A 27,464-nucleotide genomic window follows, 5' to 3' on the forward strand; every position below is an offset into this window, starting at 1 on the left:
CCATGTATTTTCAAAAATGAAAAAGCAACCAAAAAATGGTCACAGTTCTCATTGCTTCATTTCCACTTTAAGCCTCTGTTTTCTTCAAAGGCGAGCAGAACAGCTAGTGCTCGTTATACACCAAACGCATATTTTAGCCACTGGGGGGCCATAGGCAGGCTAGGGGAACTCATATTGATGTTAGAAAACCTCATAAAGTGAGATTTTCATGCCATGGGACATTTGAACAATTCTTTTCAGAATTATGTTGTTGTTGTTTTTTTGTTGCTGATTGTTTTTAATTATTAATAGAAAGTGTGGTAATATCCCCAAATTCCTCTGAAGTTAAATTTGTTGTGATGTGAAAGATGACTTGCATTTAGTTGACCTTCATATAATGATATTCGTCCACCAATCTTAAGATATTACATGCATACAATACAAGTGAATCAAGGAAAACTGAAGGGAAAGTCCTCTTGCATTATTCAATTCACAACTTTAAATCATATGTGTTTTTGAATTGTGGAGTGAGGATTTGTATGATGTCGAATATTTATCCAAAGAATTCCAATAAAGAAATCCCTTAAAACATTCAACACACAAATATTGTCTGGTGTGTGTGTGCGTGCGTGTATCTACACCTGCAAGAATTTCAAGTAGCCCCGACTATAAGGCCCCGTCCACACGAAGCCGAAACAGGCGAAACCGTTACGGTTTCAATCTATCCGGTTTCGGAGTATCTCCGTAAAGACGGAGTCAAGCGAAACTGGGTAGATCTGTAGAAACGCTGTAGTACTCATTCCAGGCCAAATAAGGGGAGCTGCTTCTTCAACAGAAAACTTTGTTGTTGTGAGTTCTGAGACTCCGCGGGCTTAACAGTCATTGGCTAGAGGGTCGAGGGGTGGGGCGATGACGTCATGGTTTAGGCGTTTCAGTCGGTTTCAGGCGTCCACACAAATCCAAAACGAAACCAGGTAGATTTGAAACCACCTTCGAGGGTGGTTTCAGAAGTTTACGGTTTCGGTCAGCGGATTCGCCGGTTTCGTGTGGACGGAAGGCCGAAACGTACAAGACCTTTGCGGTTTCGCCATGAAATCGGCTTTGTGTGGACGGGGCCTAAGGCAACAGAAGCACAGTCCAGCCCAGTGCTGAAACACCCTCTATAGCGCTACCTCCTTGTTACAGACAACATGTCCCCCAGGGAATGACCCCCCCCCAGTCCGAGCCACCAGCACACATGCTACAAGTCCATTAAAGGTCCCTTGACATGCCACCAGGTGTGATGTGATTAGCTGTGACCACCTGTGTCATAAGGGGCAGATTTCCAAAACGGCTTGTAACTGCTAATCACACCACACCTGGTGGTCATGGGACCTCTAATTCATGGTCCTTGCTTTGCCTTTAAACTCCCATAGGCTTGCCACTGTAAAAGTCTTGATTGGCAATACATCTTTTAACGCTGGGGCACCCAATGCTGTCTTCTGACTTTGTTGTCTTGCCACAATGCCCGCACAATCTAACCTCTTTATACCATGGCCGTTGTGTTTCATGTCGGCTCCTTCTGTCCCCATACTGTCACTACCGTCTTCTGCTTTCCAGTCACCAATTGATCGGTTCATTTCCAACGCTCTCTTTTCACATTTTCACACTGGTTTCATTCCATTGGATATTGGGACGTAATCGTTGTCTGCTTGCATGACATGACAGGCACCAGCAGGGTAGTTATGGTGATGAACATGATCATGACCTCTTACATGTCTGAGTTTTACTGTAACAACGCAACGAATGTTGGACACCCTGTATGTTCGGAACACTTTTACCTTGACCTTTCCTCATTGCGACAGAATCCTTAAAGCTCCATTCGGGCCAACTGGTCGGCTTGGCTGTTTAGCCAGGAGGTGAAATACACTGCGGTACATTTCCCTCTAAAGGATTGTGAGTGTAGTCTGAACATTTTTTTTACAGATTTGTTAACATCATATGTTGGTATTTCTATTCACAGAAAAGATGTGCAAGTCTGAGACACGGTTTTAAAATGTGTGCAGTTATTCACACATTAATTTGCGACACAGTGGGCCCTATTTTATTGGTCTGAAACGCAAATGAGAAGCGCAAAACGGAAATAGCTTTGTGGGCGGGGCTCTGCCGCTGTTGCTATTATACCGGCGGTATACGCCCGATGCTGTTGCTATTATACCGGCGGTATACCGCCCGATACGAGCGGTATACGCCCGTACCGGCTCTTGCGCCCGATGCAAATCTAAAAAGGGTTGCCCTGAAGTAGCCTAATTACCCGTAGGTGTGGTTTGGGCGTAACGTGAAATAAACCAATGAGAGTGTCATCTCCCATCCCCTTTAAGAGCCATGAGCGCATTTGAACCTGACAAATAGATTTTTTGACAGCGCGTTTGCAGTCTCCGATGAGAAAGATGCTTGACCACATGAATTTCAAACTTCAAATGGCAGTTTATGGCCAAATAATATGGCCTAATTCACACATGGAATAGCGTTTTCTTCTACAACTTCAGAAATACGGCAAAGAAAACACATATGATGTACGTTCCTGGTGCCGCAGCTTTGGGTCTATTTCAGGGCCGGAGTAGGACTCCTTTTCAGCCCCGGGGCTGCAGGTCCGACCTGCCATTGTACGTCAGAATAGTAACACCAACTGCGTTATCCGCTAGTGTACTTAGACCAGGTATTTGTTGGTCAGTTGCGCAACTGCTTTATCGATCTGTAAGATAGCACCATGTAGCATTTGTGCCAAAACACGCCTCTTCTTTTCGCCGACACGCCACTTAGGGCGCAAGTTTAGTGGCGCAGGTTTGCTGCGGGGGAAAATCAGCTTTACGCCGGATGCAGACTAGCAAAGATACATGCTTTGGTGTAGAAAGTCAATTGCGCTGGACAAAAGATAGGGCCCAGTAAGTATTTTGCACTGTTCACAACAAATAGACTGAAAATTGGGATTTAATTTATATTTGAATATATTACAACTTAATAAGATATTAAGTATGAACACAACTTATTAATTACAACTTTACGAATCCAATCGTTTGTGAAATATGCAATTCACTGCAAATACTTATAGTACAAATAGCCCGTCGGCCATTGGAAAAATAACCCTTGGAAATATGTCCTTGGCTCTAGACGGAGGTCAGTTCACCCGCCAAACAAAAGGGAGCACTGAACATCTGTAGACAGCACTCTGGTTTTTCTGTTACAAACAACACTAGCAGCTTTGGTTAATGCAAAATGAGCGCGGTGATGTCTGAACCCAGACATCTAGATACAATGGGCCCTATCTTGCATCCAGCGCAATTTACTTTCTACACCGAAGCATGTATCTTTGCCAGTCTGCACCCGGCGCAAAGCCGATTCTCACCCGCAGCAAGCGTGCGCCACTAAACTTGCGCCCTGAGAGGCGTGTCGTTGAAAGGCAGAGGTGTGTTCCAGCGCAAATGACACATTGTGCTATCTTACAGATCGATAAGGCAGTTGCGCAACTGACCTGGTCTAAGTGCATTAGCGGATAGCGCAGTTTGTTTTGCTATTTTGACGTACTATGGCAGGTCGTAACTGCAACATAAGTTTACACACCAGTAAGCTATACACTTTACATATATGCAAACGATTTGCCTAATTGAAATATTATGATGATGATGTGGATTGTGCAAAAAATTTTTTTCCAAAGGGGCTGCATGAATGAACACTGTAGTAAGATATGCCATGCGGTAAAATAATGATGATAACAATAATTATCTCGGGCAAAGTAGGCTATATCCCAGCCTTCCAAAAAAAAATCTTGTTTTACGGTAAATGATAAACATTGGTTAAATTATTTGGGAAAGAACAGCCGATACATCGGTAATAAGATGTATTTTAATTAATGCATCTGCAAACACGTACAGAAAACACATATTTTCTTGACACAGACATCGTGTACAAGGCCATAACTTTTAGGATTTATGAGTAGCCTATTTGATCGTGAGAAAACATTGTTTTACCGCGAGTTAAAAATAATGAATGAATGCAGGTGCGCGTGTGTGCCCCTATCTGTTTAAACTAACGCAAACTAAACACGTGACGCATAATACAGTCCATGGCAATGTACATTAACGGGGGAAAACATGCATATTAGGAACACAAGTCGATAACGATAATGTATAGGCTACAATACTAGAACTCTTGTCAAGTTCAAATGCGCTCATGTCTCTTAAAGGGGATGGGAGATGGCACTCTCATTGGTTTATTTCACGTTACGCCCAAACCACACCTACGGGTAATTAGGCTACTTCGGGGTAACCTTTTTTAGATTTGCGTCGGGCGCAAGAGTCATTTATCCGCCGGTATAATAGCAACAGCGGCGATGACCCGCCCACAAAGCTACTTCCGTTTTGCGCTTCTCACTTGCGTTTCAGACCGTTAAAATAGGGCCCAATGCGTTATTTCAACTTTGAAAAGGTGTGACTTAATGTTTGTTTAGAATCATTATTAATGTTTTCTGACTTCCGGTGCCTAGCCATGTCCTTCGCTTCTGTTGCGTCTTGTATTTCTTTGCTATGAGAAATAATAGTAGAAACAGTCTAAATGAGGAAGACCTCCATGAAATTTATGTTGACAGTTCTGTTGGTACCCGTGTATTAATGTGAACTCTCAAGACACTGTTTGTGTGCCTGTGTATGGGTTACAGCCGTTATCTGGACTGTATGTATGCAATATGGTATTTGTATTTGAACTAGAAATCGACTGCAGTAAAACAAAGACTATCTTACCTTATCAAGAAGTTAAATCAATTGTGCCAGGAGATTAAATTAAACCTTGTATATTTTTGAGTCATACATCAGTCTCGTGATATGTAAAGGTGGGTAGTTGTTTTTGTCCATGTAACTATATTTGTGTGTGCTTTGTATGAGCCATCTGTGTATATTCACACCGAGCTGAGACAAGATGGTTCGGTAGGAGACATCACTCCAGATTATTTTAGCCTTAACAACAGCTACTCCTCTTGCATATTGCAGAAACCCTGGAGTGTTTCACATGATCACCGCCCACTGTTCAGCGGGGGGTCTGGCCATAGGGACCAACCTAAAGTTCACCCTTGATTCTTCTCATTTTACCATGGCTAAACAGACTGTTAGTCCCTTGAACAGTATTGCAAGGAATCGCAGATTTAACACTCGCAGGAGCGGATCTGTAGAGTTGAAAGAGAAGACCAATTGCTATAAGCCAGCACTGTGTTTTTTTTGTCCTATGCAATCAATTATAACATCGCTCAAAAAGGAACCTTATTCTTTCCAGCGGGCTTTGTTGGGCTATTTGTTGTGAGTGCAAACCCTTAGTTCTTATGTGCTTAGCCCGGCCTTGGCAACCTGCTGTTGCTATGTTGGTTATTTGGTGTGAGGTAACAGTTTAAGGTTTAATTGGAGGTCTCTAATGCATTGGTGGTGTCTGCCAGTCGCCGGGCCCGGAATGAGCAAAGGGGAAAAGCTAAAACGGTGTCCATTACTGGAACCTGATGGCGCTAAAGCAATAGGGCCTGGGTGGCTTCCAGTTCCCGCGGTCACCTTGGATTAATCTGTGCTGTGTTTTATTGATTTTGAATGTTGGTAATTGTGATAGCTTTTATCCTCTCCCCCCCCCCCTACAGAGAAGGAGACCTTCCTGGAGCCCTTTGTGCTGAAGGAGCTGCTGCCGGCCTCTCTGGGCAGCTACTACCGCTACACGGGCTCCCTGACCACGCCGCCCTGCAGCAAGGTGGTGGAGTGGATCCTCTTCAGCAGGCCTGTCTACGTCTCCTACAAGCAGGTGAGACCCCCCCCCCCCCCCCCACCCGCTGGAGAGCACAGGATCTCTGTCCGTCCCCGGGGGAATGAGATGCCCTGAATAATAGAAAGAAGGAAATGAAAATGAATACAAATACCTGAAAAAGATATGTGCGGATATACGTACAAAAACATATTGGAATAGATGTTTTAATAAAATAAAATAGCATACAGAAGATCAGGTATGCATGTGCATTTCTATATGCACATTTTATATATCTACAGGTGGCTTGATTTTGAAAGTATCCAATCGAGGGAAATCCAACAACAAACAGAAAACGTTTGTTGACAAGCTGAGTTGTTTTGTTCTATTATAAATGGTACTATATTAGTGGTAATTGCATTGCGCATCAATCACAGAGAACGGCGACAAAGGCAGAGCAGCTGTTTATTTAAATGCTCATTGTTGAGCGGGAACAGGAGGACTCAAGGTCGAACAGAGTTTAGGGTCGATCTCTGGACAGGAAGGTTAATTTGATATGAGTCCTTTTTGGGATACATGGGACACATAACACATCTCTTTTGCTCCATTCTGAGCATGTAGTCAGGCAGGCTCCTACATTTAGATGTTGATTGTATTTATTGTACAGCCAAACATGGTTGTTTTATATTATTCTTTCTAACTTTCATCAAAATGAGAAGCTTTAATCAAGAGAAAAGGTTAGAGTGTGCGAGGTCCTTTATCAGACAAGTCAGTTAATGATACTTATTCCTTCATATAAACGTGTGCCTCTCTGAATGTTGTTCAGCCACTGTGAAGGCTGAGCCCTGGGAATGATCTGAGGAGCTCTCTGACAGCCCACTGCCAGTACCCTATTCTGTGAGCATGCTGACATGCTAATGCTAGCAAGGCTAATGAGCAAGGCCGAGTTTTGAGTCCCAGGGGGACTTTGAAGCAGACTTGTCATTAATCGACAATCACAAGTCTTCCTCGTCCCCTGTCACCGAAGAGGTCCTTTTGCTATTTTGAGACCTGCTTAAATGCGGATTCCATACGTTCACCAACTTTGACAACCCTGAGATGTGCACCTTCGAAATGGTCGAAGTCAGCTTTTTTTCCCCTTTGATTTGTAAAAATAGTTTGGTGAGCAACTGCAACAGTTGTCATTTAAATTGACCCTGTCAAAACAAACTTACCACATTAGCTAAGGGGAGGTCCTTGATGGGCAAACCACATTTTAGACCTCTGGGTTTCTCTTAAGCGGATTTGGGTTTGGTTTAATAATGGTGGCTAATTCGCATATCACATTTACATTAACATTTATATTTAGGGGATTTTGAACCTTTTATTCAAAGCGGGTTACAACCATTCATTCACACATTCACACACCGACGGCAGTGTCGACCACGCAGGGCGACAGCCAGCTCGTCAGGAGCAGTCAGGATGAGACATCTTGCTCAGAAACACCTCAACGCACCAGGAAGTTCCAGTACCAGGAAGTTCCCATTGAGTTCCCATTGAGACACAATATCTCTTCTTCCAAGATGAGCGGTGTTGATTTTTTTCAGCTCAAAGACAAACATACAAAAAATGCTAACACACAACAGTTAAAGGTTTGGTATGTAATTCTCTTTTTTGGCCATTTTTGCAAAATTACTTGAAATCCTTATCATAACCCACTTACAGCCACTGAGTTAGAAGTACTGACATGAAAATTAAAAAAGTCAATCATCTGTGGAACGGGCAGGGCTTGAAAAACTTCAGCCAATGATTTCCAGACCCACCGAGTGGCATTGGACAGTAAGTACGTCAATCAAATGGTCGTACTGCACTCCCCCTCCCCCGCTCCCCGCACGACCCCTTCGTGCACGTACTCAAAGCTCTTGACCCAGAGCAAGCTTCTGTTTGTTGTTATCCTGCGATAGCTACTGGAGATAGCTAACTAGCTAATGGCTCACTCTCACGCATCTGTTCGCTCGTGCATGATTGCGCGTCCATGTACTTGGAATTGGTGGAGTCAGAGTCAGCGTTGAAGAAGAGGGGGTAGGACCATTTGAGTTGTGTATTTTCAAAATGTGCTGGCGTTTCGCAAATCCCATACCCAACCTTTAACTAAAACACAGAACAAATAAAACATCAGAGAGATAAAGAAATGTGCGGTGACATTGTTCTGTTAAGGCGGCGACACACCGGGCCGACTGCCCGACTCGCGTCGGTAAATGAAGTCGGGCTATTAATCTGGCCGACTCGATCAACCGGAATGAGATGTACACACCTACACGATTATAGCCGACTGCCGACGCCGTACATTCTGCGCTTGCGCGAGATTTAGCCTAATGTCTCCAAAACAACAGGCGGCGCGAAAAACCGGAAATTCCAGTGGGGTATTCCACAAAGCCGGTTTTATCACATAACCGGGTAAGTTAACCCAGGGTTTTCGGTAAGGTTTTCGCTAGGTTTTCCGTTCCAAAATGAACACGGTATGTTAGTTACTATAGAAACACATGCTCTGAATCAAACCTGGTCGGAGCAGGTTTCACGCAGGTTAAGTTTGGAACATAACCCGGTTTTGGGTATTTAAACCCGCGTTCACCGCAGATATAATGTGTTCACAATGGAATGACCTTTTGATGAGAGGCAGGTTGATATCGGAGCGCAAATTATTTGTGCAATCCGCTGGGAGCGATTAATAAGACCACGGCTCGACATCTTGGCATATCCGAAAGACTTTTTGCTTGAGAGATATAGATTCTCGCGCAAATCTTTAACATATTTAATAGCCTTCTCTAGCCTTACATAGTCAAAACTACCAATCGAGGACCTGGTCTCAGCTCACTCCAGACTATTTGCGTAGCCCTCCGTTATTTGCAAATGGTAGTTTTATCTATAATGTTGTAAATGCTGAGCACATCTCAGTCTTTTCAGATGACCCATCCACGTCCGGACCAAGATTTTCAAGGACCTACTATCGTACAAAGAGCAATATTGGCTGAGTACTATGCCGAGAGGCGCTTACAACAGAAAGTATAAAATAGTCCTAACGGACTTACATCCACTGGAGAATGTTCGATCGTAGCCGGCGGCTCCATTGCAAGCACTAATCCATCTTGATCTGTGAAGTTGGTGAATTGTCCCTTTTAGGTTTTCGACCTTGTTACCAAAGAAAATCATTTGGAACATTTGCGCTGTGGCACGGACACGGTTTGCATGTGTTACTTCGAAGACAAAAAAAGAAAAGAAAAACTGAAAAACCTACATTCAACCACATGGCCCCACATGGCCCCTGACTCTCTGAGGAGGTACCTACAGGTACCCCCTCCATGCCAGGGCGCCCTGAATGTATGTCTATTGCCAGCTCCTCCACCGGGGGAGACAATCTGAGGGCCAGATCCAGTCTGCCGACTGTCAGCCTTTTTACGATTGTCTTAAAAAAAAGGTCTTATTTAAATGCAGGAGTGACACACATGGTATGACAATTTAAATTCTGGACTGACCGCTTGGGAGCCATCGGAGTACATATTTTTTAGAAGAAAAGGGTTATGTGGTAGGAACGTTAAGAATGCTTAACTGGGAAATGAATAGATTCATGGCTCAAATATTAAGGATCATGCTTTTGACATGTAACTAACGCATAGGCCTACGTGGTCAGCGATCCGCTGCCAGGCTTTGGTTCTCTGGGTTGCAGAGGCTTTAGCGTTCCCTATTCTTGTGATAATGTCCTTCTCCTCGTCATAGGAGAACCTGGGAGAACCTAGAGTTCCAGTTCATTGAATTAATGCATAACACGTGCGGTGGAACCGACAGCTCTAGTTTAGTTGACACAGGGTCAATCAACCTAAAGTTTAGCGTTAACTCTGTGTTTGTTAAACCTCCGTTCGTGGAATACCCCACTGGTCCTCTCTCTAGACCAAAACACAGAGCACGCTGTCATCACCAGTCACTGTTGTCAAACGATGGATGATGTTGATACGAAGATACTGGCTTTGTCAGCTCTCGCGCTTTTTCTTTTGGAAGAAAGACGTAAGCCGAAAATCAGGAGAAAAGTTTGATGCACTAAGTGGGTGAAGCTGTGGATACAACTGAGAGCAGGCCAAATAGTTTATCCGAATTTAGTTTATCGTTTTATCGTTATACATTCATTTTTATTGATTTATTGATTTATAGTTCAACATTTATAATTTATTTTTAGCTGGTATGTTTACCATCCTCACATCCGGGCTTCACTGATTCGCTAGTCAAGCTAGCCCTCCACCAATCAGAATGGTAAAGACTGAACGGCCCAATCCCAATGTGTCCGTACTCACGGACTCACAGACTTTATTGTGCGTTCTCGTGAAATTATTTAGGGCTTTAGGGCTGTCCCAATGTCGAATTCCAAAGGGCGTGAGGGTTTGATTCCAAACTTACCGAGCCCTTTCCGTGACTCTGCATCAGTGCAGACTTCACCTAAAATACAGTTCAAAGCATTGTGACGTTTACCACGGAGACCATAGGGGAATCCGGAAATTAGGAGGGTAGACAACAAGACAACGCTACTCTCTGTGGCGAAGTCACTCCCCTTCCGGTATAGCCCATGGGACCTATGAGATTGAAAAATATGAATGGGTTTCAAGGGAGAGAAATTAATTATTTTCTGGTCCCAGTCTTTATTTGCCCCGGATTACACATATGTTGTTTGTGGTTTTAAATGATAATTTTTCATGCAAAGAAAACTAAACATTTTCGTGAAGAAGTTTGATAATGTTAGGTTTTTTCCAAGGGGAGTATAAAAGCATCAAAAGAGGTGAAAACCATTATAAGTTGGGGCATGTGGAGAGTTTCAGTACATATTCATGCATATTTTTCAATCTCATAGGTCCCATGGGCTCTACCGGAAGTGGTGTGACTTCGCCATTCTGCGTAACCAGATAGGAATTTCTGCCTTTTTTTAGTGAGCCAGATCATTTGGATCAGCTCACCAACAAGAGCCTGCTCTTTTGGCTCCCAAACGGCTATTCATATTACTACTTTTAATTCAGCCAAATGTAGCCCGTTCTGACTTATGATTAGTATGTGTAGGCCAATAATCACCTTAATTATTCAATCCATTACAATGTTGGATTGAATACCGTTACACTGAAGTATTCAAAAGTATAAATTATATTTTCTAATATTAATAAATTGCTGTAGCCGATTGTTTTAATTGCATTTACAAAAACATAAAAAAAATGTCTAAATGAGAATTTCCAAACCGGCATGTGTTAGCAACATCTTTGTCATTAAATGTTGTCAAGGTTACACGTGCACTGGTGAAGTGCTGTCACAATCACCTATCTGAGGCCATGTGGCCTCACACACTCGCTCACATAGCACCTGAGATCAATTAAGTCTGTGAGTCCTTAGTCCTTAGTCCTCAGGGCTCACTGTGGGATTGGGCCAACGACTCTAATGGCCGATTACACATGTTGAAATGGCTGAAAAGAAAGCCGACATGGCCATTTTCACCGTTCACACCAATGAGGCTCATGTCACCGACCTCTCAAGTCTCACCTACGCCGATTTTTCGGCCCGGTGTGACGCCGACTTAAGAGATGTTTTAAGATTTAAAATCCAAAATAACCAATGATTTCTAAAACTTTCTAGCTGCAGCAAAATCGATCAAGACTGGCCTTTTAGGTCTCCTCGAGGCAAAAGATTCAGCATGTCAAATAAGATCCAGATTCCAAGTTTCAGAAATTGTTATAAAACGGGGCGGGGGGGGTGGCCATTTAGGTCTGGCAAAGAGTTATAAACACCCCCTGTGGGCAAAGCGGTATTAAACTTTTTGGTGAACTCCTCAATTCCGGTCTACATATGCCTCTTTAATTGAACTATAAGGTGTACAGATTTGGAGATGTTGATTTTAGCATTTTTGGTCACTTATAAAATATAAAATAATAATATTATAAATATTAGTTAAAGAAAAGTCTGCATTATTTTTTCCCATGCTTTGTTTTTGCACTGATAAATGGCAGATTTCTTGTTTGGGGTCTTGTATTTATTCCTCAAACTGTGGGAGTAGATAATTATGCATAATAGTGAGGAATACAAAAATAATAAGACACATGACAATAGTGTGGCTCGCTCTGTAACCCAACAAATAAACCAAGAAAATGAAATGTACTTCAACGAACAGATGAAGATGATTCTTCAGAGCAATCTGAAGGGACGTCGTAGTGAGAAAACTGTACCACATCAGACCAGCAGGCCTGCCCAGTGCCTCCATGTTTGATGTAGAGTAACCCGTCCACCCCACAGAGACAGAGTCACGACGCGGGTAAACAACGCTGGAGGAGAGGGTGGACGGCCGGCCCTGTGGGAGGTGTCCTCCACGTCACCCCTGTAGCCCACAGCCCTCAGCAGGGCACAGCACAGCCGCCACTCAGCCTGTTAGCTTACAAGGGCTGCTGGTGGGGGGGGGGTGGGGGGAACCACTGCTGCTGCTGCTCCCGTTCTCTGAGTGGTACAGAGAGCAGTGGAGGAGGAGGGGGTGGTGCTGCTGGTGTTGAAACAATAAATAAATTGAAGGCTTGAGCTAAAAGACAAAACGGGATGGATGGAGGGGATGGAAAAACGTATCCATCGGAGGGCAGATGGAATCAGAGGGAAATGAGGGGAGATGAAGAGAGGGGGAGAAAGTGTAGAGAATGAGCCCAAGGAAGAGAGAGAAGGGGGATAGGGAGAGGAGGATAGAGAGAGAGAGAGAGGGAGGGGGAGAGAGAGAGAGAGGGTGAGAGGCTGAGACAGATATACAAAAGGCTCTCCATGTTCTTTAATTGAACTATGTATCAAAGAATAAGAAAGAGAAAACAGCTTAACAAATTGTAACAAAGAAATCAATCCAGACTTTCATTCTGTCAAACATAAGCCTCCATCACTTTAGTGTTTGACAGTTGGTCCAGAGTACAGCACCCCTCAGGGTCCTTCTACTTTCAACGCCATTAGTCCAGGGGATTTTTTCCCACATCAACAAAATAATTCCAAATCATGAAGCTGAATGGGCTGTACACTTGCAGCGCGATTTCCGTCCTGCGGAGAAGAGACATTTATTTTATTCGTCAATTTTTTTACTGCTCTAGCCAGCGAACAAATCAGTTTAACCAACCAGGATCAGGTATCTTTGTTCTAGTAACCATGGTGCTGTACATGTTGCATATAGAAACCTGTTTATGTTCCTCAATGAACAGTCCTCTTGCTGCATCATTAGGGGCAAACTAACTTTATAGACTTATAAGTAAATCCTCTAAATACATAGAATAATTTGGTGAAAGGACGGAGCATTAGATCACCTCCACAAGGCTACGTAGTTTGAATATTGCGTGAGCATTTTTGGATGTTAAATAGTTCTGCAGTGGCCATTCCTCAACGTTTTCTTGGGTTACTCACTAGGCGTCTGGTGTAAAAGGCACTAAGGGTGTGATAAAAACCTGTTCCCTTTACATTTCTGAACCAAGTTCAATTACTCGTTTTTATTCAAGAGTGCAACAAATATATACAAATATAAATATATAAAAATCGAATATTGAATATCTCAAATCTAATTATTCATTCTCACTAGTAGGAATGAGAATTTATGATTATGTATTTAATTCTTAGTCTTTAGGCGAAAGATTGTGGAAGAATTGTGGTTCCAAAAGTTTGTAGGGAAAAATAAAGAAAATTATAATAATAATAAAGCCCAAGAATAACGACAGTTGAGCGCTGCTTGTGGCACCCAAATGTAATCCATACTAGTAAGAATGACTCCATACTAGTAAGAATTACTTGTTACTAGTCAAAATGTAATTCTGATGAGGGACGCAAAGACTAGAGAGAGAGAGAGAGAGAGAGAGAGAGAGAGAGAGAGAGAGAGAGAGAGAGAGAGAGAGAGAGAGAGAGAGAGAGAGAGAGAGAGAGAGAGAGAGAGAGAGAGAGAGAGAGAGAGAGAGAGAGAGAGAGAGAGAGAGAGAGAGAGAGAGAGAGAGGCAAGGACCAGAGCATTAAGGCCTGTCCCATCTCTCTGATTGACACAATGCACAGGATGGAGAATGCCCTCAGAAGTCTACGCACTAAAGGAAGCTTCTCCTCACTTACTCTTTTTACCTCACAAAAAAGAGTTTGAGCTTCATATCTGTAATCTATCTACAGATTTATCTTTTTATAACGATATTCGTGGATAAATCATAGCAATGGTAACGTGCAATGATAGATGAGGTTTGCATGGAATAACTCCCGTTTCTCTCTGCATTCACAAAGCGAGAGATCGCGGTGGCTCACAATTATGTTTTCTCATTATACATTTATAAATGCTCATTATTTTTCGGAGGCGATGAATTATTTTTGGATCAACGTTTGATCTATCCACTTTATCCACACTAACTGTAGGATCCAAGGAGCTTATGAGTGGTGGCTTCCTAAGCCCCGGCGTCCTTCCCTCTTGCCCCTTTCCTCGCTGTCTGGCAGGGGAAATACGTAAAAGTCTTTTCTTCCTCTCCTCCTTTAAGAACAACACAGGCCACGGGGCACAGGGGAGGGTTTTTGAGTTCCTCGAGAAGGAGAGACTCTGTTTGTGTCTCCCTGTATCATGACTAAAAGGATGGGGATGGGGGACCTAACAACAACGCTGTATGCCATTAGAGTTGTTTACACACTTTACACACGTTCTTCATCTTCACAACTTTTATTCTTCCCATACCTTTTCACATTTTTCTAGTATTTTATTCCATGTTTTAATTAGATTTTATTTGTTCTGTTTGATGAGATTATTTTCTATGTTATTTGTTTTCCGTTGACTATTTCAAAACGGGATGCTGCTCCTGCAAGTTAATTGTCCCCTGGTGGACGAGGGATGGTGTGTGTGTGTGTGTGTGTGTGTGTGGGGGGGGGGTACATCAGTAACATCACTAAGCCATGCTGGTGTATCTGCAGGCTGCATGCCTGGTATTTCCATGATATCTGATGGATTGTCACCTGAAGTTAAATTTGTCCAGTTAGAAGTTAGAACTCTGGCGCCCTGGGGGGCGCCAGAGTTCTTCAGGGGGGGCGCGACGTGAGAAAAAAATAAACCCGGAAAAAACCCTGAAAGTCGATGATTCAAATCATCAGTCGTACTTCAACTGTAGAAGTAACATAAGAAATAAATCAAATTTCAACCATTTACAATCGTTCAAACCATTTAACAAATCTACACACTTGTATCTTCACTATCAAAACGGAATTTTGATAGCATTTATACTTTTTTCAGAATCACAGTTTTAGTTTCAAACCGGAATCGTTTTCAGTTGCTTATAATAATTTAGGTCACCATAGCAACGCCGGTAAACAAACCCCGCCGAATAGTCGAATCTCCGGACTGAAAAGGCAGATCTGATTCTACTCAGAATATTAAGAGTCGGGGACAGCCCTAGAAAATAATATTGCTGGCTAACTTTAGCAAAATGAAAAAAAAAAAAAAAAATCAAATGTTTTAAAATTATGATCAGAGATGTTTAAAACGTATAAAATAATTAAAATAGCTTTCAAAACACAGGTATTTAGAACTTTTTTGGGGGGGGGGGGGGGGCTCAGCTGATATTTTTTCTCTGAGGGGGGGCTCACTCTCTCACACTTTGAAAACCCCTGCTATAGACGGTTCTAGATTAGTACAAGTACTAGATCCTGGTATTCCACTCCTTTTGTGACTGCTGCATTGGATTTATGAGCCTATAATAATTTTCTTTACATTTTGAAAAACCTTTAACAGTCAAACGCCAGGCGGTTGTTACTGAAATGTATGATGACATTCATATTCCATTGGTGCGAAAGGCTTGTTGAAAATATACCTCAAACACTCATTGGTCGAGTTGTAAAAAAAAGCCAGGGGGGATGGTGGATTTGAACTTTTAGGGACAGACAGGGGCGAAGCCAGGACATTATTACTGTGGTGGGGGGGGGACTCCATTGTCAACGGGGGGGACGGGACGGAGACGGACGGACGCAGCTGATAACGCAGCTGATCAGACGCATCACACGGTTCGGAGGCATGCATCACATTTAAGGATTTTAAAGACGTATTCTTTTTTTTTCAAAAATGCATTCGGCAGAGGAGCGGTAATATTTCCACATCAATTGATAAAATAACAGGGGATTGGAAGGGGGGATGGCTGTTTCAGAAGGGGGATGATTTTGATCATTTTAAATCCAAAGGGGGATGACATCCCCCCTCATCCCCCCTCAACTCGAGTGCTGCAAACACTTTATCTTTATAATAAATCCATGCAACAGTCCCTGTATTTGTAATCTAATTTAAAACGGGTTGTGTGATGGAAAAGTGTGATGGAAAATCCACATTGTTGTTTTTCTTAAGGAACTTAGGCTTTGTTTACTATTCCGTGTATGGGGCGACCTCATACCCCAATGCCACCACTGCCGTGACTTCAACTGAGCTCCTTCAGGTCCTCACAACCTTGCGGGGGGTCCTGCTGCGGGCTCCATGGCCCCCACAGGAAGCTAGGACGCTGTGCCAGGCGTTTATGATGCCGCTCCAGAGACGGTTCGGTAATGGTGTTCTATGTTGGCGTAGCCCGTAGTGACGGCTCAAACAAAGGCAGATTACGGAGGTGTTGGGAGTGAGGCAACAAGCCGCGGCAGAGTGAAGTGTGGGCTTTAGAGCGAACAAAGAGGAAGCTTACTGACCAGGCCACGCCCGGCCTTCCTGTCGGCTGCTGACGCCTGAAGAAAGTCTTGCTGGATGCGAGTGAAGGCTTCTTCAGAAGGCTGTTGTTGTTGTTCTGTGGATCGCTCTCTACGCAGCGTTATTCTCTGAGGAGACGTCAGGAAGAAAAATAGAAAGAAGCAGGGTGAAGAGAATTAGCCTCAACTGTGATTCGTATTGTTTATCCAGCTCTCTCTCTCTCTCTCTCTCTCTCTCTCTCTCTCTCTCTCTCTCTCTCCCCCCCCCCCCCCCCCCTTTGTTTTGGGTGAGTGCTTGAAGTGGGTCGGGCCCTGACAGGCGTTGCTCGCGGTCTGCTTTGAGACAGGATCGATGCACCAGCTCTCCCCTCAAATACCCTTTTAAACTTATCCTTCCAAACAGACGCGGGCTCCCCGGTTGCGTGCTTATCTGCTCTTGTGTGGCATTTCCTGGTTTGGGCGTGTGTTCGTGTTCGCAGGCAGGTGGGTGCCCGGGAGTCTGCGTGGGCGATTGATACTGTGCATGTCTACATCTCACAAGTCCAGAGTTAAAGGTGGCTCTGCCTCCAGCGGAACTGATTTACACACAAAAAGTATTATCGTCAGGCCTAGGATCACTGTGGTCACAAAGGAGGGCTCTAGGCCTGTGTTTTGTGTGTGTGTGTGTGTGTGTGTGTGTGTGTGTGTGTGTGTGTGTGTGTGTGTGTGTGTGTGTGTGTGTGTGTGTGTGTGTGTGTGTGTGTGTGTGTGTGTGTGTGTGTGTTTTGTATGTACGTGTGGTGTTTGTGTTTTTGTGTGTGTGTGTGTGTGTGTGTGTGTGTGTGTGTGTGTGTGTGTGTGTGTGTGTGTGTGTGTGTGTGTGTGTGTGTGTGTGTGTGTGTGTGTGTGTGTGTGTTGTTGGGGAGTTGGTTTAGGTCACTGTGACAGGGATTAGCAGATTGGGGGATGATTAGGGGAGAGGGGTTGGGGGCCAGTTCTGTTCTGTGCTGTGACGCGAGCGATAGCACGAGGTCAGCGGGGAGGCTGCCAACTCTGGCAGCGTCGGCCATGTTTGAACCGGCCGGCCAGCCATGTTTGAACAGTCTTGCTCGCACAGAAGGATACTAAATAGCAGCCGGTGGATAATATCTGCCATTCACACTGTGTTTGTGCATGTGCGGAGCATGGGGGTAGAATTTGTGTGTGTTTGTGTGGGAGCATGCATGCGTACGTGTGTGCATGCGTGCGTGCGTGCACCTGTGTGTGCGTGAGTGCGTGCGTATGTGAGTATGTACGTGCATGTGTGGTGTGTGCGTGCGTTTGTGCGTGTGTCTGTGACACTGGCAGGGTGGGGGGACTGCATAGGCTGTAGAAAAGCATCTGACACAATTCATTACTCCCACAATCGCCTGACAGTCTCTGTTATAATTGCAAACTGTACACTGATCTGTTATGGCTGCATACAACTTGCGCTTTCAGACAGACTCAACTAAACATAAACAAACACACACACGCACACATACACACACACACACACACACGCAGAAAAAGACAAACACACACACAAACACCCACAATACCATACACACACACACACACGCACACACACACACACACACAGCCTCATACATGCACACACACACACACACACACACACACACACACACACACACACACACACACACACACACACACACACACACACACACACACACACACACACACACACACACACACACAGCCACACACACAAACACACAAACCTACAAAACCCATTTCACTGTACAGAATACCGTCAAATAGGATAACCAAGCAAACAGAAACATAAACTAAGGCGGAAGATTAAAGAGTTATAAAATGAGTAAAATCAATCTTTTGGCCCCTGTTTCATTCAGCGGTCGCTCAGTCCCTGTGTTTACCTTCATCTTAAACCCGACGGGATTCTGTTCCAGAAAGATATGATTGGGGTTGTATTCTCCGGGGTGTATTCTGCTTAACATATTGATGCCCAGATGTGACTTGCATTCTCTCTAAAGTCGTCCTTTAGGCGGGATAACCGTCCGATAAAATCAACATAATTAACCCCTTCATCCTGGAGGTGGTGGTTTATTCAGCGGTCCTGTTTCCTGGCCTGTGCCCCTGTCGCCCCTGTTGTCCTTACCGTCCTTCGGCGACCCGGAATCTGTTCTCTATTACACTCCTCTGTACCCCTCATTCCGCTCTCTGGATCTGTTCTCCATTACCCTCCTCTGTCACCCTCATACCCTCAAATACTTATGTCTTGAGTGAGAGAAATACATCTGTACAACTGGACATTGTTAGCTGAAGCTGGCCACACTGTGTTAAGAACCGAACTTCAGTACCCAGCACGTCATGCAGTGACAGAATTTGGCGCATTAGCTGCAGTAGTAGACTGTTAGACGGTCGAGTCGTCAGTTGTTCTATGACACAAGGTATAATACATCACATAATTGAATCCGTGATTGTTTAACTCCAATATCAGAATAGGACTTTCTTTTGCCTCATATTTGTAGCAAATCTAAGCCATCCGCTATCCTTTGTTTTAACGCAGCAAGGTGAATGTAGCAGGCTATATATATTTCGCTCTCTTCAAACAGCCCTCGGTAAGAAGAAGAAGAAATCAAACTTCAAAAACCTTAATCCGGTTCCGTGTGTTCTGGGCTGTTACAGTTACTGCTGTGTTCTTCCAACTCAATCCTTCGTCCCCCTGTCTCCTGGAACCATGAAGAGAGCGTCTCCCCACGGCGGCAGGGTGCTGGTGGGCGGTCCAGGAGGCGGAGGGATGGAAGGACTCCTTCTGTCCATGTTCTCCAGCTCCGAGCCCCTGCTGGCGCCGTGTGACGGAAACCCGTTCTGGGCTCACTTTGGTTCGGCTTTGTGGATGACACACAGGCATGCTGGAATTTGCTGCCGAAAGATATATTTCCCCCGAGACGCCCCCACACGTTACTCATTTTCTATTTCCCTCTTATGCTCTCCCTCTCTTTCTATGTCCCCTCACTCTCTATATCTCTCACTTGCTTTCATTCACACTCTCTCTCTCTCTCTCTCTCTCTCTCTCTCTCTCTCTCTCTCTCTCTCTCTCTCTCTATCTAACAGGGTAGTTTTCTCATTCACAGGCGATCTCATGCCAAGTCAAACAGAAGGAAGGCTTGTGTAGATTGCTATATATTCTTCCTTTATTACACATCATTGTAATCAAGTGATTTTTTCCAAATAGAATAATGAGTATTTTAAGAGCAGGTGAGCCCAATAAGAGTCTCTGCAATAGATCCAGTGACTCAAAGACACAGATGTGTTTACTCCAGGGGAATTATCATTGTTCCGGCTTGGCTCTTACAACTCTAACGTCATTATATGCAAAGGAATGTCTGCATTACACGAAATGATATAATTCAATGGGTTGGGTTTGTTTCACCTTCACTCCATATACATGTGTTTAGTTGTCCTGTCCAACATTAGTATTACGTTTAAAGACATTGATCTCTTTAGCCCCTTTCAGACATGCACTCTTTCACTTCAATGATCCTTATCATTACCTGCTAGGGGCCATGAGAATATGAATGGGAGTTTACCTACTATGACCTAATGATGCTCCCAGTACACTGCCTGTATTGCTGTGTTGTCAGTGAAAGCAGGAAAATTGCCAGGAGAGGAACGTAAAGGTAACGGCATACGTGATAGGATTTCACCTGAGGCGAACGCACTAATCAAACCTTATTTGAACCCAAAACGGTTTATCTGAAAAGGTCAATGCTGTTCGGTTGATTTGTTAACAATATCAATATAGCTTATTTTGTTTGCCAGCGAACGGCTGGAAACTGAACCAATTCCAAAATAGTTTCAAGGTGGCTGGTATCCATAAGTGTTGCATTATAACTGTCCCTGGCCCATGTACTCCATAATTGCAGAGCCATGTGTGAAAGTGCTCAAGAAGGAAATATTCCATAACTTGGCAGCACGGCTAAATAGTGAAACTCACAAACGGTGTCTGAAAGGTTATCCCGGTAATTTACCGGGAACTTTTGTGTTAAATTGGCTTGAGTGAGAGATTTTTGGGGCAGGGTTGCCCATTATCTGTGTTTTCCACAGAAAATAAATTAGTTTTGCTATGATGTGTGCAAGGTCACCCTCACACCAACATATCGTAGGGGGGGCCGGAGTAAATTAACGGAACATGTAATAGCATGTTTGGAACCAAGGGTAGGATAGCAACGTGTGTGTGTGTGCTGTCAAGAGAAGTGTTGACCATCGCTGCATTACAATGAGCTGCTTTAACATGGTCCTTTATTTCCTTCCCCTTCCTCCTCCTCTTCCTCTTCCTCCTCATCTTCCTCTTCCTCTGAGCTCCCCAGCTGGAGGCCTTCTACTCCATCTTCACCACGGAGCAGCAGGACCACGTCAAGTCGGTGGAGTACCTGCGGAGCAACTTCAGACCCCTGCAGAGCCTTGACCACCGCCACATCTTCAAGTCGGCTGTGAAGGACGCCTGGTTGCCCGACCTGACGGGCGGCGGCGGCAGTGACCCCTACGGGACCGAGGCCTCCAAAGGTCAGGGATCACTTTCTAGGGTTAAATATTGGGTCACCTTGAAGGGTGTAGTACCCTACCTATTCCAGTTCCAACCGGCCCCTCGCAGGGTTGTGGTGGACATGTTGATGTTCTGGTTGATTCAGATGTAGATGTTGCTAGAATATCTGTTAAAATAAGGGTCTGCCTCTTCTGGATGAAACCCTTCCCAGATCCCTTGGGTTCTTCGTTAATCGTGAGTGAGCGTGTGACGTGAGGTTTAACGCCCGGTCCTTTGGAACTCTTTCTGTTGAGAAAACAGTTGAGGATATAATTTACTGAGGTCGTAGGGTGGAGAGCGAGAGCTAAAACGGGGTTTACTGTAAACATAAAAAGAGAACCTGTATTTCTGCTGAAAAAAATATGATTTAGATATTTTATTGGATAAATTAATGTCGAAAGAAGCTCAAATTGATGAATGAATGAGTTGAATAAATGTGGACAAAAAGACGAGATCTGAGTTGATTACCGTTAGTGTACTGAGTCTTACTGAACCCCACTAGATGATCAGACTGTAGCTTAGCTTCTAGATTTATCTTTAAATTAAAACCTTTAAATGAACATATGGGAATCCAGGAGGAGGAGCAGACTTTCTCTAGCATTGTTTCTTTCATAAGATCCTTGAAACTTCCCAGGGAAAAGGACTCGAAAAATTGACTTTTATTTTGAAATTCATACAGCCTGACTCAGTACCTGTCAACATACAGGCCTCCTGGCCTGGTTCTGGTCCACCCTGTTCTAAGTGTAGGTGCTGCATTGCTATTCTCTCCCCACTCGCTACATCAGATCTAGGGTTGTAACCTGAATGTTGTTTGACGTTTCCTTCTAACCCAAATGTGAAAGTAACATGGAAGGACGAGTTAGCATATTATTAACCCATAGCGGGCGATGTGAGTCCATATGGGTGCATTTAAGTCAGGACTGGAACCAGGATCTTACCCCTGGAAACGATGTATCAGACTTGTTTTCATCAAATAAGTAGCTTCACTGTTTTCTTGAAACCAACCTCTCACTCACTCAGTGAGTCAGACTAACGAAGTCAGTCTCCAGCGGGCTACGCAGCTGGCTATCTGTACTCGAGTGGGCCCTTCTGAATGGTTCCACTGGTGAATATCCTTCACACTGGGCCGCAGTATCCCCCAACTACCTGGCTAATAGAAAAAGATGTGTGTGTGTGTGTGTGTGTGTGTGTGTGTGTGTGTGTGTGTGTGTGTGTGTGTGTGTGTGTGTGTGTGTGTGTGTGTGTGTGTGTGTGTGTGTGTGTGTGTGTGTGTTCGTGTGTGTGTGTGTTCGTGTGTGTGTGTGTGTGTGTGTGTGTGTGTGTGTGTGTATGTGTGTGTGTGTGTGTGTGTGTGTGTAAATCATGTTGCCAGTGAGCAGGGGAGCACAACTCCCTTAGCATAAGGCGTTTGGTGGCACACCAGACATCATCTTGCTTCCACCTAATTACTGCTCACACAACACTACTGTAGTGTGTGTGTGTGTGTGTGTGTGGGAGGGGGGGGGGTATGTGTGTGTGTGTGTGTGTGGGTGTGTGCTGTGTGATGTGTGCATGCGTGCAGGTCCGTATGTGTGAGTTGATTATCTCTATGCTTGTGTTTATGTTTGTATGGTGTTGGTGTGGCGGTTGGTCAGCCTGTGGATACAGCTTGTTGTGCGGATAGGTTTGTGACTGTTTTTGTCTGTGTGTGTGTGTGTGTGTGTGTGTGTGTGTGTGTGTGTGTGTGTGTGTGTGTGTGTGTGTGTGTGTGTGTTGGTGTGTGTGTTGGTGTGAGTGTGTGTGTGTTGGTGTGAGTGTGTGTGTGTTGGTGTGTGTGTTGGTGTGAGTGTGTGTGTGTGTCGGTGTGAGTGTGTGTGTGTCGGTTTCTGTGTGTGTGTCGGTTTCTGTGTGTGTGTGTGTGTGTGTGTGTGTGTGTGTGTGTGTGTGTGTGTGTGTGTGTGTGTGTGTGTGTGTGTTTGTGTGTGTGTGTGTGTGTGTGTGTGTGTGTGTGTTGGTGTGACTGTGTCTGTGTGTGTTTGCTTGTGTGTGTATGTGTGTGTGTCTCATCTACCATATGGAAGTGGGTTGAGCGGGGCGGGGAAATGCCCTGCAAGGACAGTTGACACAGCACAGATGCTAGCTGACACACACACAAAAACACACTCACACTCACACACGCACACACACACACACACACACACACACACACACACACACACACACACACACACACACACACACACACACACTCACGCACATGCACGCACGCGCACACACACACACACACACATACACCCACCTACGTACACAAACACAGCCCATGCACAGAGGAAACATTTCACGTGTGATGCAGTATGTCCTTGAGAAGCTGTTTTTGCAACCCCTATGAAATGCAGAATATGTAAGGGATCATGTATAGAACGCCTCATTATCATTTTGCAGGTCATTATCTGCAAAAAAAAGCGCCAACAGGGCGATGTTCTAGACATTATCCCGCTTATTACAAGGCTACTTGCCAAAACGAAAACATAACTTCACACGGTGTGTCTTTTACAATTTATTTGTTACCAGCATTCGTAGTGTTGATCAGCAGAGAAATTTACCGGACTAATTGTGGAGTGATACGAAAAACAGCAAAAATCAGCTTTCCTTGACAGTGGTCATTTATACTTAGCAACGGTGAATTATCAAATATAATTTACCGCCTGAAGTTGTGAAGGGCCCATGCAAGTGAACGGAGCGTTCCACGCCATTGAGAAGACCCGGGTAATAAATAAATATATATATACAGTATATATATACAGTTTATATAAATCTCCTTCTGACATAGAGACATGATATAGAAACATTAGGAATATAGATGTATAATAAAATATGCATTCATTTCATTTTCTCTCTTCCCATGTGCCTGCTCCCTTTTCCTCTCCAAATCCATCCCTCCACCAGTAACGAGTGTAGTTCGACTCGTTCTGATTGACATAATTTCCATCCTCATGGCGGTGCCTTAATCCTCCACAGAGATGTGTCTCTGCACCCTTGACCTGAGGCCCAGCCACGCTGCACTGAAGCAGGCGGCTCCTCACACTGACCTCAGATCAGAAGAGGCATTCTGCCTCTCAGAGTTCCACCAGCTCAGAGGGGAGCTCAAGGGGGAGGGACTAGGAGGAGAGACTGGGCGGAGAAGGGACTGGGAGGAGAGGGAGAGGAGGAGAGACTTGGAGGACGAGAGACTGGAGGAGAGATAGAGGAGGAGAGACTTGGAGGAGGAGAGACTGCAGGAGAGATAGAGGAGGAGAGACTGGGAAGAGGAGGGACTGGAGGAGAGATAGAGGAGGAGAGACTGGGAAGAGGAGGGACTGGAGGAGAGATAGAGGAGGAGAGACTGTGAAGAGGAGGGACTGGAGGAGAGATATAGGAGGAGAGACTGGGAAGAGGAGGGACTGGAGGAGAGATAGAGGAGGAGAGACTGGGAAGAGGAGGGACTGGAGGAGAGATAGAGGAGGAGAGACTGGGAAGAGGAGGGACTGGAGGAGAGATAGAGGAGGAGAGACTGGGAAGAGGAGGGACTGGAGGAGAGATAGAGGAGGAGAGACTGGGAAGAGGAGGGACTGGAGGAGAGACTGGGAGGAGAGACTGGGAAGAGGAGGGACTGGAGGAGAGATAGAGGAGGAGAGACTGGGAAGAGGAGGGACTGGAGGAGAGATAGAGGAGGAGAGACTGGGAAGAGGAGGGACTGGAGGAGAGATAGAGGAGGAGAGACTGGGTAGAGGAGGGACTGGAGGAGAGATAGAGGAGGAGAGACTGGGAAGAGGAGGGACTGGAGGAGAGATAGAGGAGGAGAGACTGGGAAGAGGAGGGACTGGAGGAGACATAGATGTGAGAAGCTGTTCCCACCTGTCCTCCACCTGTGTCACACGTTTCCCAAGTGTTCAGGCCAGTGTGATGAGCCTCCGCAGTCACCGCAGCTCCTCCTGTCCCTGGTGTAGGGGGGGCGGCTGGCTCTGAGTGTTTTTATGTTTGTGTGTGTGTGTGTGTGTGTGTGTGTGTGTGTGTGTGTGTGTGTGTGTGTGTGTGTGTGTGTGTGTGTGTGTGTGTGTGTGTGTGTGTGTGTGTGTGTGTGTGTGTGTGTGCGCGTGCGTGCGTGTGTGGTTGTGTGTGCGTGTGTGTGTGTGGTTGTGAGTGTGTGTGTGCACACTTTCTTTGTCTCTCTCTCTCGCTCATACATGGTCACAAACAGAGACACATACATACTTGTTCTCTCATTCTCTCACACACACAGACACAGAGAGACTTACTTTTATTGCCATTATGTATAGTTTTTTTTGGCGTGGTAAAGCGATATAGTTTGTTTGGTGTGGTAAAGAGATATTGTTTATTTGGTGTGGTTGAGGGATATTGTTTGCTTAGTGTCGTAAAGAGACATGGTGGGTTTGGTATTGTAAAGAGATATGGTTTATTTGGTGTCGTAAAGAGATATGGTTTGTTTGGTTTGGTAGAGATATGGTTTGTTTGGCATCGTAAAGAGATATTGTTTGTTTTGCGTGGTAAAGAGATATGGTTTTGTTGGGAAAGCAAATTGTATTTAAGCATCCAGGACAGAACCGTTTCATAAAATATAATATTTTGTATCTCGAGCAATATCTAGAACGGCCATCTTAGAAATATAAATCCCTAGGCTTTAAGGATTTGGTGCCACGCACGCACACAAGTACACACGCACACACACACACACACGCACACGCACACGCACACGCACACACACACACACACACACACACACAGACACACACACACACACACATATGCAGGTGTAGTTCCAGTAATAAGTGGAGCCCAGCTTAATCAGCATATAGCCGCAGCAACAGTTCATTTGCAGAACACAATCCTCATCTCCGTACACTAGCGTCTCCTCTGTGCTCTTCTATGTACTTCCACTCGTGTACGTGTGTGTGTTGGGAGGGCCGTGTGTGTGTTGGGGGTGGTGTGTCTGTTTTGGGGTGGCTGTGTGCGTGTGTTTATGTGACTGATTAGTAACGTTGAGCTGAATCCTACACTTCCCTGCCGACTAGAGAGAAGTTTATCTCAGCTCTTTATGTATAGCGAGCTAATGTATTCGGTTCCAGCACGCACATGCACTCTATTCTTAGTCAAGCTATTTCCACGTCCTCCATGCCTTCCCCACAGTCTCACCACTCACACACGTCCCCCTTTATGATGAAGAGCGTCTCAGTAGGGCCTCTTCGTCTCCATGGTGTTAAAGAAATTAGTCAAATATTTAGCTTGGCGCACTGTTTCTCGTATTTCAGATATTATGACCAGGTCATAACATAACCAAAAGCTGAAAGAAATGTTCTGCTTGATTTGATAGCCGGTCCATAAACACATCTTCCGATTACTGGCTGAAGTCTACATGAGTTGGGTGCCTGTGTTATAGCTTGGGTGTCAAGAGAAGGAAGTCTTTTATGCAGAAGCCCATACAGTACATAATAGGAACACCACAGGCTAGTCAGGACTGTGCCAGAAAGGCGTAGTAGCAGCCTAGCTGGGGGAACAGCGACATCTAGTGGCTGTGGACAGCATTCAACATCTGGCATATTAAACGCTGCTGGAAAAATGATGTAAATACATTTACATCACTTATTTGTGTTTCATGTTTTCAAAAAATGCCGTGTGTATTGATTTTGCTTGTATGTATGTATACACACCTAGTTCTAGGTGTCCATGTGTGGGCTAAGGTTTGTTTGTTATTAGTGAATGAGTGCATCTGTATTAGGCATGTGTGTGTCTGCATTCCCTGGTTTGTGTACGTATGTATTGCGTGTATGTGTGTCTTCATGAACGTATGTGTGTGTGCGTGTGTATGTCTTCACGTGTGTGTGTTCGTGTGAGTGTCTTCATGTGTGCTTGTGTGTGTGTGTGTGTGTGTGTGTGTGTGTGTGTATGTATGTCTTCATGTGTGTGTGAGTGTTTGAGTGCGTGTCCCCATGGGTTGTAATGTGTTTATATATGCGTGTGAATGTTGCTGGTGACTCACTCTGTCACTCAGTAATATTAATAGACCATTAGGTCCAACTCCGCTCGGCCAGCTCTTCTCCTCTGTTCTCCCACTCTGCCCCGCTCTCCATCTGTCTGTCTCTCTATCTGTCTGTTCTCTCACTACCTTGCTCGCTGTCTGTTTGTCTCTCCGTCTGTGTGTCTCTTGTCTCTATCTTGCTCTCCGTGTGTCTGTCTCTCTGTCTGTCTTTTGTCTCTCTATCTCTCTCTCCTTCTCTCTGTTTGTCTGTTCTCTCTGAATCTCCTTCTCTGTCTGTCTCGCTGTCTGCCTGTCAGTCTGTTCTTTCTGTATCTCGCTCTCCATCTATCTGTCTGTCTCTGCATCTTTTTTCCGCCCCTCCTGCTCTGCTGTTTGTTACAATAGTTCAGAATATATTGGCATCATAAGCCTTGCTGCTCTATTTCCTCAATCAATGATCTCTCTCTTTTTCTCTTTCTCTCTCTCTCT

At 44.7% G+C, this 27,464-nt stretch overlaps 1 protein-coding gene across 5 annotated transcripts in view; it reads left to right on the forward strand.

Moving 5' to 3' along the window:
- ptprga (protein tyrosine phosphatase receptor type Ga) overlaps window positions 1-27,464 on the forward strand; it is a 302,814-nt gene that overhangs the window by 225,352 nt on the left and 49,998 nt on the right. For all 5 annotated transcript variants that reach the window (XM_030374883.1, XM_030374886.1, XM_030374885.1 and 2 more), the window contains exons 7-8: window positions 5,630-5,787; window positions 20,769-20,964. In XM_030374883.1, coding sequence (XP_030230743.1) covers window positions 5,630-5,787; window positions 20,769-20,964 — 354 coding nt within the window. The remainder of the gene's footprint in view (window positions 1-5,629; window positions 5,788-20,768; window positions 20,965-27,464) is intronic.

Source organism: Gadus morhua, chromosome 13 (genome assembly GCF_902167405.1).
Source record: "Gadus morhua chromosome 13, gadMor3.0, whole genome shotgun sequence".
Classification (NCBI taxonomy): Eukaryota; Metazoa; Chordata; class Actinopteri; order Gadiformes; family Gadidae; genus Gadus; species Gadus morhua.